The 14862-nt window shown below is 39.5% G+C and overlaps 1 protein-coding gene across 1 annotated transcript; it reads right to left on the bottom strand.

The window, feature by feature from the left end:
• Positions 1-1671: 1671 nt before the first annotated feature.
• On the bottom strand, positions 1672-13206 carry rhoq (ras homolog family member Q). The gene is made up of 5 exons (XM_088304259.1): positions 12624-13206; positions 12296-12354; positions 4634-4798; positions 4286-4381; positions 1672-3309 (listed from the first exon to the last, which is right to left on the bottom strand). The coding sequence occupies exons 1-5, from the start codon at positions 12763-12765 to the stop codon at positions 3148-3150; spliced, it is 624 nt and encodes a 207-aa protein (XP_088160385.1). The 5' UTR covers positions 12766-13206; the 3' UTR covers positions 1672-3147.
• Between the last annotated feature and the right edge of the window lie 1656 nt (positions 13207-14862).

The following is a 14862-nucleotide window of genomic DNA, read 5'->3' as shown; positions in this document are numbered from 1 at the left end:
CAACAATGCAACACATGCTTCAGAAACTTGAACTCCAAATTAAATTGCAAGGAGGATGACTTTTTAGCACAGTTAACACTTTAATTGAGTAGGCAGGAGCATCAATGCACTAGTGGTTGCAGTTCGTTGGAGTCAAGGTTCTGAGGGTGGCCGCTCACCGAGCAAAAGGTTGTTTAACCTGCGAAACACCCTGTGACTCAAAGAGACAATACAGTCGTGCAGGCTGGGGTAGAGAAAAGGAGCACCATTTACATGAAAGCATCACTCAGTCATTGTATTCGATTTTGAACAGAACAAGATAGTTCAGCAATAGTTAGCGTTTTTCAAAACAAACAAAAAGCCAACGACAAATGAATAAAACAATGTAGGTAATTCTGGGGGGGGGGGGGGGGATTTGGCTTGAGGAACGGACTTTTTAAGACACTAGTGTACAGTAGTGCCCATTGGGCTTGAAAACCTGACATTATACAACATCAAAATTAAATATGGTTTGATATGTAGTAAAAATGACAAATACAAATCAGCTGTATAAACGTTGGATTCAATAGACAAGTGCTTTTATCTTGTTTGAACTAAGGTCCAGCTTTTTATAACTTGGCCTTTGTCTCGAACTGACAAGGGAACAGAGAGCACTTGGCAATTTCTGCTACTGCTTGATGGTCGACTGTGCATGAACATTTAAGCCCTTGTTGGGCATTTAGGAAAAGGAGATAAAATGCATATTCACTTCAACCACAAAATGTTTTTTTCTGACTAAAAAGATTTAAAAGGTTTCATTCAACTAATTGTGCATCAATTTGGAGTTGTGCCAAATGTCATCTTTCCTACATTTGCTTTAGAAAAGCACACGTCTACATGTCAGGTCATTGTCATTTTGTTATATGAAGACTGTCATATTCTCCAAATTTATCTTTTTTTTATAAATCACTAAATCACTCAGTGGCAAAGGCTCACGTAAGTTTGTCATTCATAAACTATTCACTGAAGGTTTAAAGTCTTTTGCCTCTTCACCCAGCAGTAGTTGAGAAAGTTAACAATAAATAAGCCTTTGTGGGTTCATAATGCAGCAGAATAAAGAAGCAACATGATGTTTCCAAATTCACGTGTTTTCCGAAGGCGTGGCGTCTTAGCGTCACTTCTGGTACATCTCGCCCGCACACGGCTTCCAAATTCTATAAAGTCAATCCGCAGGCTGGGTCCTTCGACGCCTTCAAAGGCTCCCCCTCATGTAGCCTTCTTGGATCGCATAAACAGTGGCGAATTTGGACACGACTTGTGGTCGAGTCACGCCGGAAGTGAAAATGCGGCCTTGGGAGGACCCAGCCTCTGAATTTGGACACAGACCAGCCACCCTTTAGCATATGCACATTTCATCTGCAGTGATCTCATTGGTTCATTAATTAATCGGACACCCAAACCTTATATAAATGCTTTGCGTTACTGACTGTTAATATCAATTATGACACTGCTGTTTGTCTGATAGAAAATTATTAAAGAAAAATCACTTCATTTATTGGCATTGAGCAGTATTCATGACCGCGCCATGTAAATTTAAGTACAGTGGCATGAATTGAGGGAGGTTATTAGAATGCTTACCCTTTACATACATTAATGAGTGGGCTGTAATTGAATATAATTGAATGATTTTATTTGTTAACCTGGTTGTGGCCATCAGTCTGAACCAAAAATATAAAAGTCGTGTTTCAGTTTTACCTCCCATTTTTCATGAGCTGAACTCAAAGAGCTGAGACTTTTTATTCATAAAATGTTTTACTGTTTCATTGGGGTGAGGAGGGAAGGTTAACGATAAGTCGGTATGTGACGTGCCTACCCATTTGCCTGACGCCAGTACAAGACATCTTCACATGACAAACCCACATTGTGTTTCGCTGCAGGGAAGTAAATGGACGTCACATCAGATACTGATTGGTGATTTGTAAACAATGTTGGAGAGAAATTACCTTTAGAGCATGTCGAAAAAGTCTTAGAGATTTTTAAATTCAGCACATGGAAAATTAGAGCTAAAGTGTCACTTATGCATTTTTGTCCAGTTTATATCATTAAAACACATCAGCCTTTTAAGCAATTGTATTACAGCCTGATTCACAGGAATAGGCGTAACTGATCTAATTCTAAATATTGTAATTGCATATTGCTTTTTTCTGACAAATTATCAGTGACTATTTATTTTGACAAAAAGCTTAACATTTGACCCTGTACTGTCTTAAAAGCTACAATCTATCTGATGGAGAATTTCCATCCAATGCATAGTAATGGAAATCTAGACTTTGATTTAGGATTACAAATTTGTGTGATGAACTGCTCAAGCTTGTGCCTGCAAGTTTATGCATCCTCATTGCGTCCCTGTGCTGGAAGATGGGCGATGCTTAAAAGCAGAGGAATGTGCTTCATCTCTTGAGCCTTTAATATAAAGTGTAAGGTCGTTTTTGCCACGCACTTTTGATGACAGTCTGTGTGAATGTGCATTTGTTTCTTTGACTTATACTGTATGGATTACTTCTAAAAGATCAACGGTCTCGCCTCTCACACTTAAAACGCGATAAAAGTACAACATACAGTTGCATGACAAAGAATATGAAAAAATATCTCTAGGTCCAAAATATTTTGTTGATACATTTCCATATCTGATTTAGTAATCACCTATATACAGCATGGTTCATTCATCAGGTTGTCAAATGATGAATAATTGGAGACAAGTCCGGTGGCAGAAAGGAAACAACTTGGCCTCCATGCCCAAAAATGGGGATGAAGTGCTTTTTGTTCGCAGGGACTTCTCTCTTAAGATGGAGTCAAAAGTCTATGTATTCATGTTCTTACAACATTTTATAAATCAAGCTAATGTAATTGTAATGCAACCATTTTTCTCTTAAACTTTTATTTTATGGATTTTCTTCTTAATGTAAAACACCTGAATTAGGAGAAGAGCTTTCTTGGTGTTTGTGCTCCTTATAATTGACTGCCCACATGTTGGGCAGCAGAAGAAAGTCATGGTCTTTGGAGTGCGCTGCATTTTTAAAAACCGTCACCCAGTTGTCAGCACTGTTCTCCGTCTCTGCTCATCTATCACAATTCTTAATGCGGGTCCGGGGCATGTGCGGTTTGCTGCTGATTAAGGACATCACCGTATCAAGTGATCAGACAGCAATTAATGCAACGGGGTCCCAGTCTTCTTTTGAGAGCTCCCTTCTTTCTCTTTGGAGTCAAAATGGCTATAATGGCCTCATCAAACACCGTCTTCAGGCCTTTCTGGGTTAATGCTGAACATTCCACATAGCAACATGCACCAATCTGGGGAGTAGAAAAGAGGATGATTTAGCCGGCAGTGACCAACACAAAAACAACAAGTAAAGTATCCACTTGTCCATGTTCGAAAATGAGTATCCTTTTCAGGGTCACTGGGAACAGGTAGCACCAGTGGAAGAGTAGTTGTAGCAAGAAAGTTCTGGTTTTAATTCTCGGTTTGACCTTTCTATAGTCTTTGAAGATAAAAAACTGTTAAAGCGAACCTTTGTATCCTTTCATTCCTGCACTCAATGACAGCTGAAGGAATCGGAAAAGCTTTGAGAATGGCTAAAAGCTTAGCAATTGCCATCCCTGCTTGGCATGCGTACAAATGAAATCAGCCCACGAAAATACAGAAAGCGCTTTGTTACAGCTTCAGCTGTTGTGAAATGCGCTATATAAATAAAGTTGTATTGTGTTGTATGGAATTTGCATATGCACTTCCTTCCATATTCCACAACAGTTGTGTTAGCTTAATACCATAAGAATTTTAATTTCATGGTCCCTCCATGCCAAATCACGCAAAATATCTGAAAAATGTAACCAAGTGGATTTAGATTTTAATGAAATTTGGTGTACTTGTTAATAGTGACGGCAACACTAAATCTCAATATTTTAGGGCAATCAGTGTTGAATTTCAAGTAGTTTGGCAAAAAGGGGCATGGCTGCCTTCATTCTAACCCGTTTATCTCAGGAACTGATGGTTATTTGCGGAACTCCTTAAAATTTGATGGGCCGTCGCTCCCAAATGCTTGCTCTCAATTGACCTAAAATTGGAGATTTTGTGTCGTGCCATCATTAAATTCATTAAAATCAAAACCCACTGACTGATTTGGCATGGAATGAGGCGTTAATCTTTGTGCTAGTGTATACATCGCATGTCACAAGATAACAGAAATAAAGAATGAATAAATAGTTTGGACTTGGCTGGTTGTCTGCATGGCACGTGAATACTTTCAGGTTTCTTTTAAAACATACACACCTCCTTAGCCAGTTTCAGGCCTTGCTCGGTCACTATCGGTTTCTCCTTCATGTCATTCAGTTTGGCAATGGTCTTTGGGTCATCACGTAGATCAATCTGAGGAATTAGCAATAGATATGGTGGCTATTAATCCAGTTTCACTTTTTCACAGCCATTGTATTGGATCTTATTTAAGTGTACAGGTGTGCTCAATGTTATGGCTGGTAAGTGTACATTCCAAAATCTTTCTCATTCGGTTAATCCAAGTCAATGGAACCACTTTAGCACATTCGGTTTAAAGTGACATGTTTTTGTTCATAGAATAAAGTCAAAGGGTCATTTAGGATCAACATTCTCGTGAGGACTCACCTGAGTGCCAATGAGCAAGTAGGGAACATTGGGTGCATATTCCTGCAACTCGGGCACCCATTCTTCACGCACATTCTGGAAACTGGCAGGGTTCACCACCGAGAAGCAGATGAGGAAAACATCGGTCATCGGGTAGGACAATGGCCTGAGTCGGTCATAATCCTCCTGGAAAAGAATTCAAAGTTAGGAAACTCGTGGGCATACATCATCTATTTTTCTTTACTGAACCGCGGTGAAATGAATGTCCTTGAAATATTTCGGTGCATACAATTTGAACATTTTATCTTCGCTGAAGCCACGTTGGGAACGTTAACTCATTCTTTTTTGTTCCATACACACTGCCAAGCTCCAGCTGCTTTTCACATATGACGTGTCATTTTATGACAGGCTTGATACCCGTAAAACTGTCAAGTGGATTTGAGTTATGGAGAGCAAAGAATGTGAAGACCTTCACTTAGGATTTACTTTCTCCTTTGCCCTGTCAATAGCAGAGGCACTTTGGATTTTTTTTTGTTGCTTGCTGTCCTTCAATGCAAGCTGAGCCACAAAGTGGCCATGAGCCATTTGATGTCATGCCTTCGGTACCTGTTGAAGGTCAAAAATCAAGGTCTGCCTTGTTTTTAAATAGGGTATAACCTTTTGAGGAATTTCCAACCTGTACACTAAGGAATGTTTATGACCCATCAATTTTTTTTTTCTTTTGACGGATCAAGACATCAAAGACCATAATTAGCGGACTATAAGGCGCGCATGTATATAAGCCACAGCAGCTCTTTTTGAAAAAAAAAAACAAAAAAACATACAGGCCGCACCCGACTATAAGCCACAGTTTTTTATGTTGAAAAAAAAAAAATGTTCTTCACTGCATGTACAGAACAAATGTTTTACTGTGAATGCACAAAAAGGTACATAAACAGATTCTAAGAGTGGCTTTTATCACAGCAACAACTTTGCTAATTAAAAAGAACAGACCCAAGAGAAAAAAATTTAAAAGGAAAAAAAAAAAAAAGATTTATTTAGCATATTTTCTGAACTATAAAGCGCCCCTAGCGGTGAAAGAAAAATCCACAGAAAAGCTGCACCGTTGTATTTGCTGCATGGTTCAAAATCATGGAAAAAAGTAATGGCTTATAGTCCGGAAAATACGGTACTGACTAAACAAAGCCAACACGTTATCAAGCTCAATTGCTTGTCAGGCAACTGCTGTAAATCCCTCTGTGCCACAGATACTTGCAACGGGAAAGCCGACCGAGCTTGGGCATGAAAGCTTTCTCTCCGATAGAATCAGCCAAAAATGGGGCCCGGTTATAAGCCTGCAGTGTCAAAAGGATTCCAGGCAAGTGTTTATGCAAATTGGATGAATTGCAAAATAAAATAAATATTCAATTAGTAATCGCCACAAAATAAGGCCATAAGACAGTGACTCTCAAAGTGTGGTACGCTCTCTCTGATGTTATGTGATTGTCTGGGAGGTTATGAAGACAACCGATTGATTTGTGATTGGACGAACAAAAGGTGGGGAGAAACAAAGCCAAGAGTTGAGTCTAAATTGGAGGGGAAACCACGAGTACAAGTTTGTTTTGCCATAGTTACGGCCAGTAGTAATCAATTGTTATGAAATAAAAAATGTGTTCCCTTGTCCAAGCTAAGGCAGTGCTACATGAATAATCTACTTAAAGGGGAAGTCAAGTCAAACTTGTGGCGCAAGCAAGAATAGCCAAAAACAAAAGAAATTTAATCTGTTAATTAATTGTGGGTTTGTGGGGAAGATTTCTGGCAATGGCCAACCTCAGGCATCCTCACACAGTCGGCAACAACTGCTATCTTTTTTAACGCCTGGTTGACTGTTTATTTTTTGTTTTTTTGTTTATTATTTAACTTTTATGTGCATTTTCAGTACAGACGTTTCATATTTTAACTATTTTCATATTTGTTGGACAATCACTGTTTGAGTGTAATGCAAATTGCATAATGTTAATGTTTTGTATTATGTACGATAATATTAAAAATTAATAACACCCTGCCTCATTAGTTCATGAACACTTAGGTCGCCTACTCTACTGTATTTCAATGTTAATCGGACTCAACCAAACACTGACGATTGTGGCAAAAGCAAGAGGAAAATAAATCGTAAAGAGCTTTCATTTGGCTTGGATTCAAACAAGTGATTTTCCATCACATCGTTCTCTGTCCTCTCCGCAGCTGTGGATAAGTAGTTGGGTTTTCCGCTCTTGACCTTTTATTTGCCTGATCAAATTGTTACAAAAGTAATGTAACAATCTGAACTCTTGTTCCGCTGTTATTTGAAATTGGGTCAAATGTACAGTTTGATTTATTTTATTTTTTTTACAAGTGAAATTCAATCATCTGATAATCCACAGTACTGCAGAAACGCAGTGGGATCCATTCAGCATTTTTCCTCAGAAACAAGCCCACAGCTTCTCTGGGACCATTCAATGCCTCTCACATTTCCTCACTTTACCTCAAAACACATCATGTCTTGTGGCCGCAAGTGAGGCGGTTTACACGCTAGCTCAGCTCTAATACGCAATCGCTGTTCAGTGCTTGTTGGCCCAGTTGTGTTCACTCTCTTGCTGCTCAATGGGCACTTTGCTAGGTTGAATGTTTCTATCACAGGGTTGTCAGCTTTATTGGGTCAGTTCAACAATTCATGACATTGCAGCAACACTGCATCACAAGCCTGCGGACACCAAACACTGAACTTTGATCAGTAGAAGCACAAGGGGCAAGAAATCAGAGCAGTTGAGTCTCAGTGCTAGGGCACTAGCGATTTTTTTTTCTTATTCCATCAATTAATCATTTCAAATTTTCCCCAATTACTGTTTATTAAGCAATTATTACTGTTAGACAGGATTGATGTCATACTCGCCAACCTTTTTGAAACTGATTCTCTTTTTGGTTCGGTCATTGTTGTTCATTGTAAAAGCAGATGTTTGTGGCTGGCATATTTTGCGTGAACACAAAAAAAAAAAAAAAATCAGTCTGCTTTCATAAAGGACTCCAGAAAACAGAATAATCCATGTTGAGAGGATGAAATTAGAGGATTTGTACAATTGTGCAGTAAATTATTACATGATTATTAAAAGTCCTCGATTCATTTGATAATCGGTTGTCTATTAATAGATTCACTTTGACACCTCTAATATGATCAGAGTGTTTTTAGTACATGCCTGTCTCTGCTGTGTTCATTAGGTCACCGTGTGTGTGTAGTGCAGTGTGACTCGGTGACATATGAGCACAATTCCAATGAGTCATCAACATAGCCCCATCTTCATTGTCCTCTGTTTCAGCCTCTAGAACCTCCCCCGGGGGTCTGTAAAGTGGATAGGTTCGCAAAATGGAAGCTATCTGTACTAACATGGCCGCAGGTAAAAACGGAACACAAATCCGACCTTTTGACTGTCCTGGATTTAACCTGGAAAAAAAAAGACCAATAAACCATCTCCATCACTAATGCTTAATGTCTTTACATTAAAAACGTCATAACATCAAATTTCATTTTCAGGCAGTGGCGCACTCATAAGAAACTGCTATCGCTTCTAAAACACTCAAATCAGTCCAGTTAATATCTGAATAAATGGTTACAATGATGTCATTGTGATGACAAACAAACCTACAAAACACACTTATGAGCTCTCCTGTTTGACATTCCTCATGACCATAAACACAAGCTTGCCTATTTTTAATCCTCCTCATTTGTTTAAAGCGTCTTGCTGACATAGAGACATTTATCACACGACTCAGCCACCCACTCATGATTCAACCACAAAAAAAGAAGACTCGCTACATACTGTAAGTACGTACACCATCAATCAGATGAGAACCCACACAGGTGCTTCATCAATAATTTGCCTTTTCAAATAATAATAATCTTGGAATTTGATTGACACTTTCGTAGTTATCAATATAATATTTATGTCTCATAGTTCAAATTTATACAATGTAACAGTTTTACACCGCTGCAAACTACAACCCCTAATCCGACTTTATTGTTGTGAATTATTACTGCAGTCAATGTCAATCAATTATATTAATATCTACACGGTAACAAGTTCAACATGCTTATACATACAGTGTCTGTCTTCATTCGAAATACAACTAAAGGGATTGCTGATAATAGCCATCAGAGTCTTTTGAAATGTGAACAGGTCTGCTATCCTTCTGTGCTTATGTATGCTTAGTGTATGCAGTATTTATTGCAACACTTTATGGGTATAACGATGCATTGTCAACACACAGTTTTAAATAGCTACACAGAAGTGGGCCTCTTTTGTCTGCTCCAATAAAAGAAATGACACCACACATTATAGTATTATTTGACAACTCGAAAAGAAGAGATTAACAGATGTGCAGTTGCAGTACCAGCTCCGTGAGTAGTGTTGGTTGGTTGTTTTGAGTGCAGGCGCAACGGGTGAGCAAATGAATAAATAAATACTTTTCCCTCTGCTTCTTCCTCACATTCAGGAATAAAGCCGCTGTGGAATACTTAAATTGGTAGCGGTATGGATGGGTGAGAAGTTTTTTTATTGTTCAGATAATAAGTGGCAGACAAAACACTGTAATAAGCTGTTATTACATTACCCAGACGCACACTGAAGTATACGCAATAAGTGCATGACACAGGTGTGCATTTCATAAGAGCAAGGGGGAAAAGAAAATATCTGAATGTTCTGAACTCCTATTTCAGTGATTGGGCCGGTTAGTGCCAAGTAGTACTCTGTTTCACTTTGACTTTCATTTTGATTGTTCGCTTGATTTTCCTGCACATCTTTTTGCATTCTGTATTTAATGAACCCAATAAAAGTCATTTAAATCAGAATACTCGGCTCATATGCATAAGCTTTGCCCAGCGACCATGCCTGCGTTAACAATGCTAGTACAAAACAAACAATTCAAAAATCAAACTACTCCTACTTTATTTTTTTAACAAGGTTGTAATCGTTTAAACAAACTGAAAGAGACGACTTCTTCCTCATAAGCAGTTTCCCTCTCAAAAAAATCCTCCTGCCTCACTCTGTTTGTCTTTGCCACATCTGTCTGTCTTCCTCTTTCTATCTCCTCAGTCATTCCGCCCCTCTATTCGGACCAGTGCGCTTTGATCACACTTTGAAACTATAAACATTACCAGCTGGCCTTCTGCTCCCTAAAAGAGGTCAGCAGAGTCAGGGACGGCGGGGGACGCATTTTCAACTGTGGAAACTCTACTCTCTCTGGCTGACATCTGGGGTAACTTCTCCATTTCAGAATGAGCTAAAAACAAAACTTACGCACACTCACTTAACAATCAACCCACCAGAATAGACAGTCAGGACACATAAGGAAGTGTCACACTTGTTCGGCAGCCACAAGTGGATTGTTGGGTAGCAAGAAGATGGGTTGACTTAACATTCAGAAAGTAAAATCACAGAGGTATAGACTTGAATAGTCTCGTGACCTTTTGGAACCTTGTTTATCTTTTTCTCGGCTGACAGATTTGGTTTCAGATTGTGACTCATTGACACTGTTAAATCTAGCTTGAGCGGTGTTGACTATCCAACATGTGTCATGCACATTTTTAGGTTGCTGAAGAGACAGCGGGTCTTGAAGCAGAGAATATCCACTTGCATCACAACATAGTCACTATTGTTATTTTTTTAAATAGCATTAGTGATAAATTTGGTAACATTTTATACAACTGGCACTCGGCAGATTGCCAGCTGACATGGAGGCTTGGTTCTGTTCAAGGATTTTTCCATAGAAGGCGTTTTTATTCTCCTCTGTTGCCAGAGTCCTTGTGTGGACTTTCCAGGAATTGTTGAGTCTCTTTCGGAGTGTGGTCACAAATATACTCCTAGTGCCTTGAAAAACTATTAAATACTGTGTTTTTGAGACAATAAACCACACTTTTTCTCATATTTGAGCTGGTCTCGTGTTTTATACTCAGGGGTGACATGTACATATTAAAATTAGAGATCGGGCTGGCACCCAAAATCCCCGTTTCCCCAATCGTGTTGCCTTTCTTTTGAAGGTTGGAAAATACTTTTGGTGCATTAGCGCCAGTGGCCAGAAGATGGCGCTAATGCACCCAAAGGACTTTCCAACGGCCAAAAGAAAGTGGAAGAAATAAAGTACAAGAAGAAAAAAATGGAAGAAGACGTAGTAGTCGTCATGGCAACGAATTAGCATATGGCTTCCATACGCCACAACAAAGATTTACAGCAGCAAAAGGCGCAATAACGAACCAGGTGTCCACCTTCGGCCACAATGCGACAAAAGATTCTAGTTGAGATTTTCCACTTTAAACAGAGAAAAACTATGGAGTTAGAAGCGAAAGTTTAGAATTCAACTGAAACTCATTCACAGCCGTCAACACGAGGCGCGTGGGATATAAACTCTGAGAACCGTACATCACTCACTGTGTCGGTGTGTGCGTGTGTTCAGAAAAGCAGAGCGCGCTTCCCTCCCATTAATTTCCAAACACAGTTTATGTTGTAAACCAATCAGCAGTTCATACTTGAACAGTTTCCGTCTGTACTGCCTGATGTATTGCGCTCCAGCTCTTTTCTTTTTTGGGGGACACTGAATAACTGAACGACACTTTATAAAACGCTCTGAGTGTCCAAATGGTGAGAGTGAAGCGGTTTGCGCTCGGAGTGTATAATCCAAATTTGTATTCCTCTGGCTGGGAGAAGGTTATCATCTGCACCACATGTCTTTGAGTTAACTTTTAACTGGATTCATAGCGGGATATTTGCTTAGTTTTATTGTATGTGACATATGGCTCTCATCAAATACGTATTGCCTAAGCATATTTTGAATAAAACTTTGGAGCTGGTTTCATGGTGCACATTGCCAATACAAATCAAACAGAAGCTAACGGTGGAAACATTCCTTTGTAGGCCCCACTGTTTGACACAAACTCCATGAGGCGCCATTAATCTTGGCGATCATTCAGAGTGACACACATCTGCTATGTAATTGATTTACATTATGTCAAATCAAAACTGTAAGAAATATCAAAGAACACACATTTTAAAGAAAGTTACGTTTTTTAGGGATTTGTAGCAAGGAAAAATTTGCAATTACTGTCAATTATCTAAGTTTGATTGTAGTTAAAATGCAAAATGGACCCAAGCAACAGGAAGTTGAAATGCCTGCAACAAGACATTTCTCAACATGTACTCATTTTGTGTGTGTCGTTCATATGGTTGCTTCAGCAAGTGTGTCTGTGTGCATACACACACTGGCCTTTGTGTTGAGTGAAAATATTGTGTGTGCATGTGTAGGCTGCTAGATTTGGGTTTTAACGATTGTGTGCTGAATGGCACATTGAGGAAAGAAAGATCTCAGCAATAGGCGGCCCTATTAACAAATCTGTGACATCATTACTAGACATAGGAAGCTTGTTCTAGACATAATGGAACTATTGAACGCCCCTCACTACTACCACTGTGTACGGTACTCCGTACTCTGGCAGCAAATATGCGTGAAAACCATCACCTGTTGCAGTTTAGTTTCTGGTCTGAATAAAAAGCCTGAGTGAGACTGAGAGGCAGTCCAGGTAAGAACATTTGTTGTGAGTGGGGGCGTTTGTTGTGTTCATATTTGACATGCTTGGCACCAGACCAGAGTCCGAAAAAAAAGCAAAAAAAAAACGCATACCTGGCCGGCAGTGTCGTACAGTCCCAACAAGTACTGCTTTCCTCCGACATTGACACTCACTGTGAGGAAATAACAAAAGAGCAGTTAGAAAGAGGAAGCCTTGTGGGTGAGAAGGTCTGCATGAAGCATGAAGCGGAGGGGGGTGGGGCTGTGGGTCCCCAACCTCTGTCTGCAATAAAGGCAAACAAGTGGTTTTGATTATAGCAACAGATGCAGGCCAATGCAGTTCGAGTGCACTATTCTATATCCAAGTATGTTTTACGTAAACTAAAGCAAAACACACGCCAAAATGTCATTTTTAGAAACAATATGAGATTTCTGTGCCTACCTGCATAATGATCAAAGACTGTTGGGACATATTCCTCCGGAAAGGCGTCATTGGCATAGCTCATTAGAAGACACGTTTTGCCCACTGCACCGTCTCCGACCACGACACATTTTAACATAATAGTACCGGTTCCGTTTGCCATGTTCTCGGTCTTAAACTCATCATCATCTTCCTCAGCCGCCCAGATTTTACGCCCTCCTGCTCTTCCTCCTCCCGATGTTGCTGCTACTACCGGCCGCTGCCGATCCCCGCACGTCGGCGGGCATCAGCAGCCTCGTTGCCTGGCTGCGAGGCACACTGAGCGGCTACACAACTCCATCTTCCTCCGTTAAGTCACCACAACCGTCACCGTTACACTGCTCCCAAATTTTTCGAAAAGCACTTTTCTGTCACTATCTTCGGTGTCGCCTCACGCTAGGAGGTTTAAATAAAGGCTTTCGAATCCAACATATGAGATTCTCACAAGAGCTTTTCCAGCGTAGTTGCTCACATCTGCAGCCGGTCAGTAGTGCGCGCAACCCGGTGTGGCTCACGCTGCCGGACGCTCTGGAGCAGCTGGGGCCAGAACAAGGTGTGTGAGCTTGGGGGGAGAGGCGGAGCTTACGTTTGGAATCAAGGCACTGTCTGCAAAGTACAATGCGTTCAACGGGGTATTGGACACACGTGTGGCGTTTTACCTTTATAATTCACTTTGTCTCCTTACTGCTCATTGTATCGTGTGTCAATTTCCATTTTCAATTGGCAATCGATAAACAAAAAAGTGATAGTATTTCGGTTTGTGATTTTAAACAGATCCTGGAAAAAAGTGATAAAAAGAATGAAAAAGAAAAGAAACAGAAACTGAAAATAAATTATCGAGTTCATGGTCTCAGATAAAAAAAAAATGCAAAATGGAAAAACGATGTCAGTGCAGTTAAACTGTAATTATGGTGTGTTTAGAGCTTAAGAAAACGAAAGCTGGGACCACTTTAAAACTCTATTAACTCATTCACTAGCTGCCAGCCCAGGTAAAATGAATGTACTTTTTTTTACTTTTTATTTTTTTTCCCCCAATATTTTTTTCAACATAGTTTTTCTGGAAAATGCTTATTGGACGAATCAGTCGGCATCAATTATAGTGGTCCCTCACTTTTCGCAGGCTAAACTTTCCAAGCACCCCATCGCAATAAGCCAGTTTCAGTAAAGTAGAGGTTGATGATTTTTATCATTATTATTTTTAAATTATTATTCATTTTTGTGACGGGGTGGATTTACATCTCCACTGGGCCATTACAAATCTCATTTAATAAATCATACCTTCAAAGTCCAAAATGTTGAATAAATACCGAGCTGCTGAGTATAGGCAACATTCATGATGTAATGTGACTTAGTTTTTCTTTTTCATATGAAATGATTTACCATTGGATTTCACAACCTCATATTTCGCACTATTCTTTCCAAAAAATGCTTGGCCTGACGTATAAAAAAGAAACATCGCAAAAAGCCACAAAATAGGAAGTTAAAATTTATGGTGACAAATAAATAGTGGGGATCCACTTGTAAACAAACAATATTTAAAAGAGTGTTGCCTGCCTTTGGCCTGATGTCAGCTGAGATAGACAACTCTGAGTACGACACGTGGTACAGAAAATAGATGGATAGATATCCATTTTAGAGAAATATATATTTAGTCTAAGGCCACTGTCCACATGTACAGTTGTGTTTTTCTTCATTATATAAAACATGATAAATTTTCTATTATTAAGTATATTGAATAATGTAGCACATACCAAAGAGGTCCGTTTTCACCGTCAATACAGAAACACTGCAGACAGTTTTTATTTTGCAAAGTCTTCAGCCCGGCCCAAGTTTAAAAAAAAAAAAAGTTTTGTGAGCACCCCAAAAATAAATAAATACATAATTGTGGACGAAGGCCAGTATGTTTATGAGTATCTGCATTTTTTCTTTCAAACTATCAGTACACAAGATGATATTAATTTTTTCCCCACCAATTGTCCATGGTCAGTTCAAATCCACCTCATCAATAAGCAATAGAATATAGTTGGATGGATGAATGACCAACACCTTATGTCCTTGTTCCAACTATAAACTTGTCTGTGTGCACGAATGCGATAGCATCCTGGTAAACAGTCCCTAGACTGCTGTGAGCTGTCCTATCAGTTGGAGGGGGCGGGCCAAGTATTTTCCTGCTATCATTATATTTGACAGCTGCTGCAGCAGGTCATGTGACCAAACATGA

This window comes from Idiotropiscis lumnitzeri, chromosome 9, assembly GCF_059441095.1.
Source record: "Idiotropiscis lumnitzeri isolate Australia: NSW breed Sydney's pygmy pipehorse chromosome 9, RoL_Ilum_1.0, whole genome shotgun sequence".
Lineage (NCBI taxonomy): Eukaryota > Metazoa > Chordata > Actinopteri > Syngnathiformes > Syngnathidae > Idiotropiscis > Idiotropiscis lumnitzeri.
This window is presented reverse-complemented; position numbering and strand designations above follow the sequence as displayed.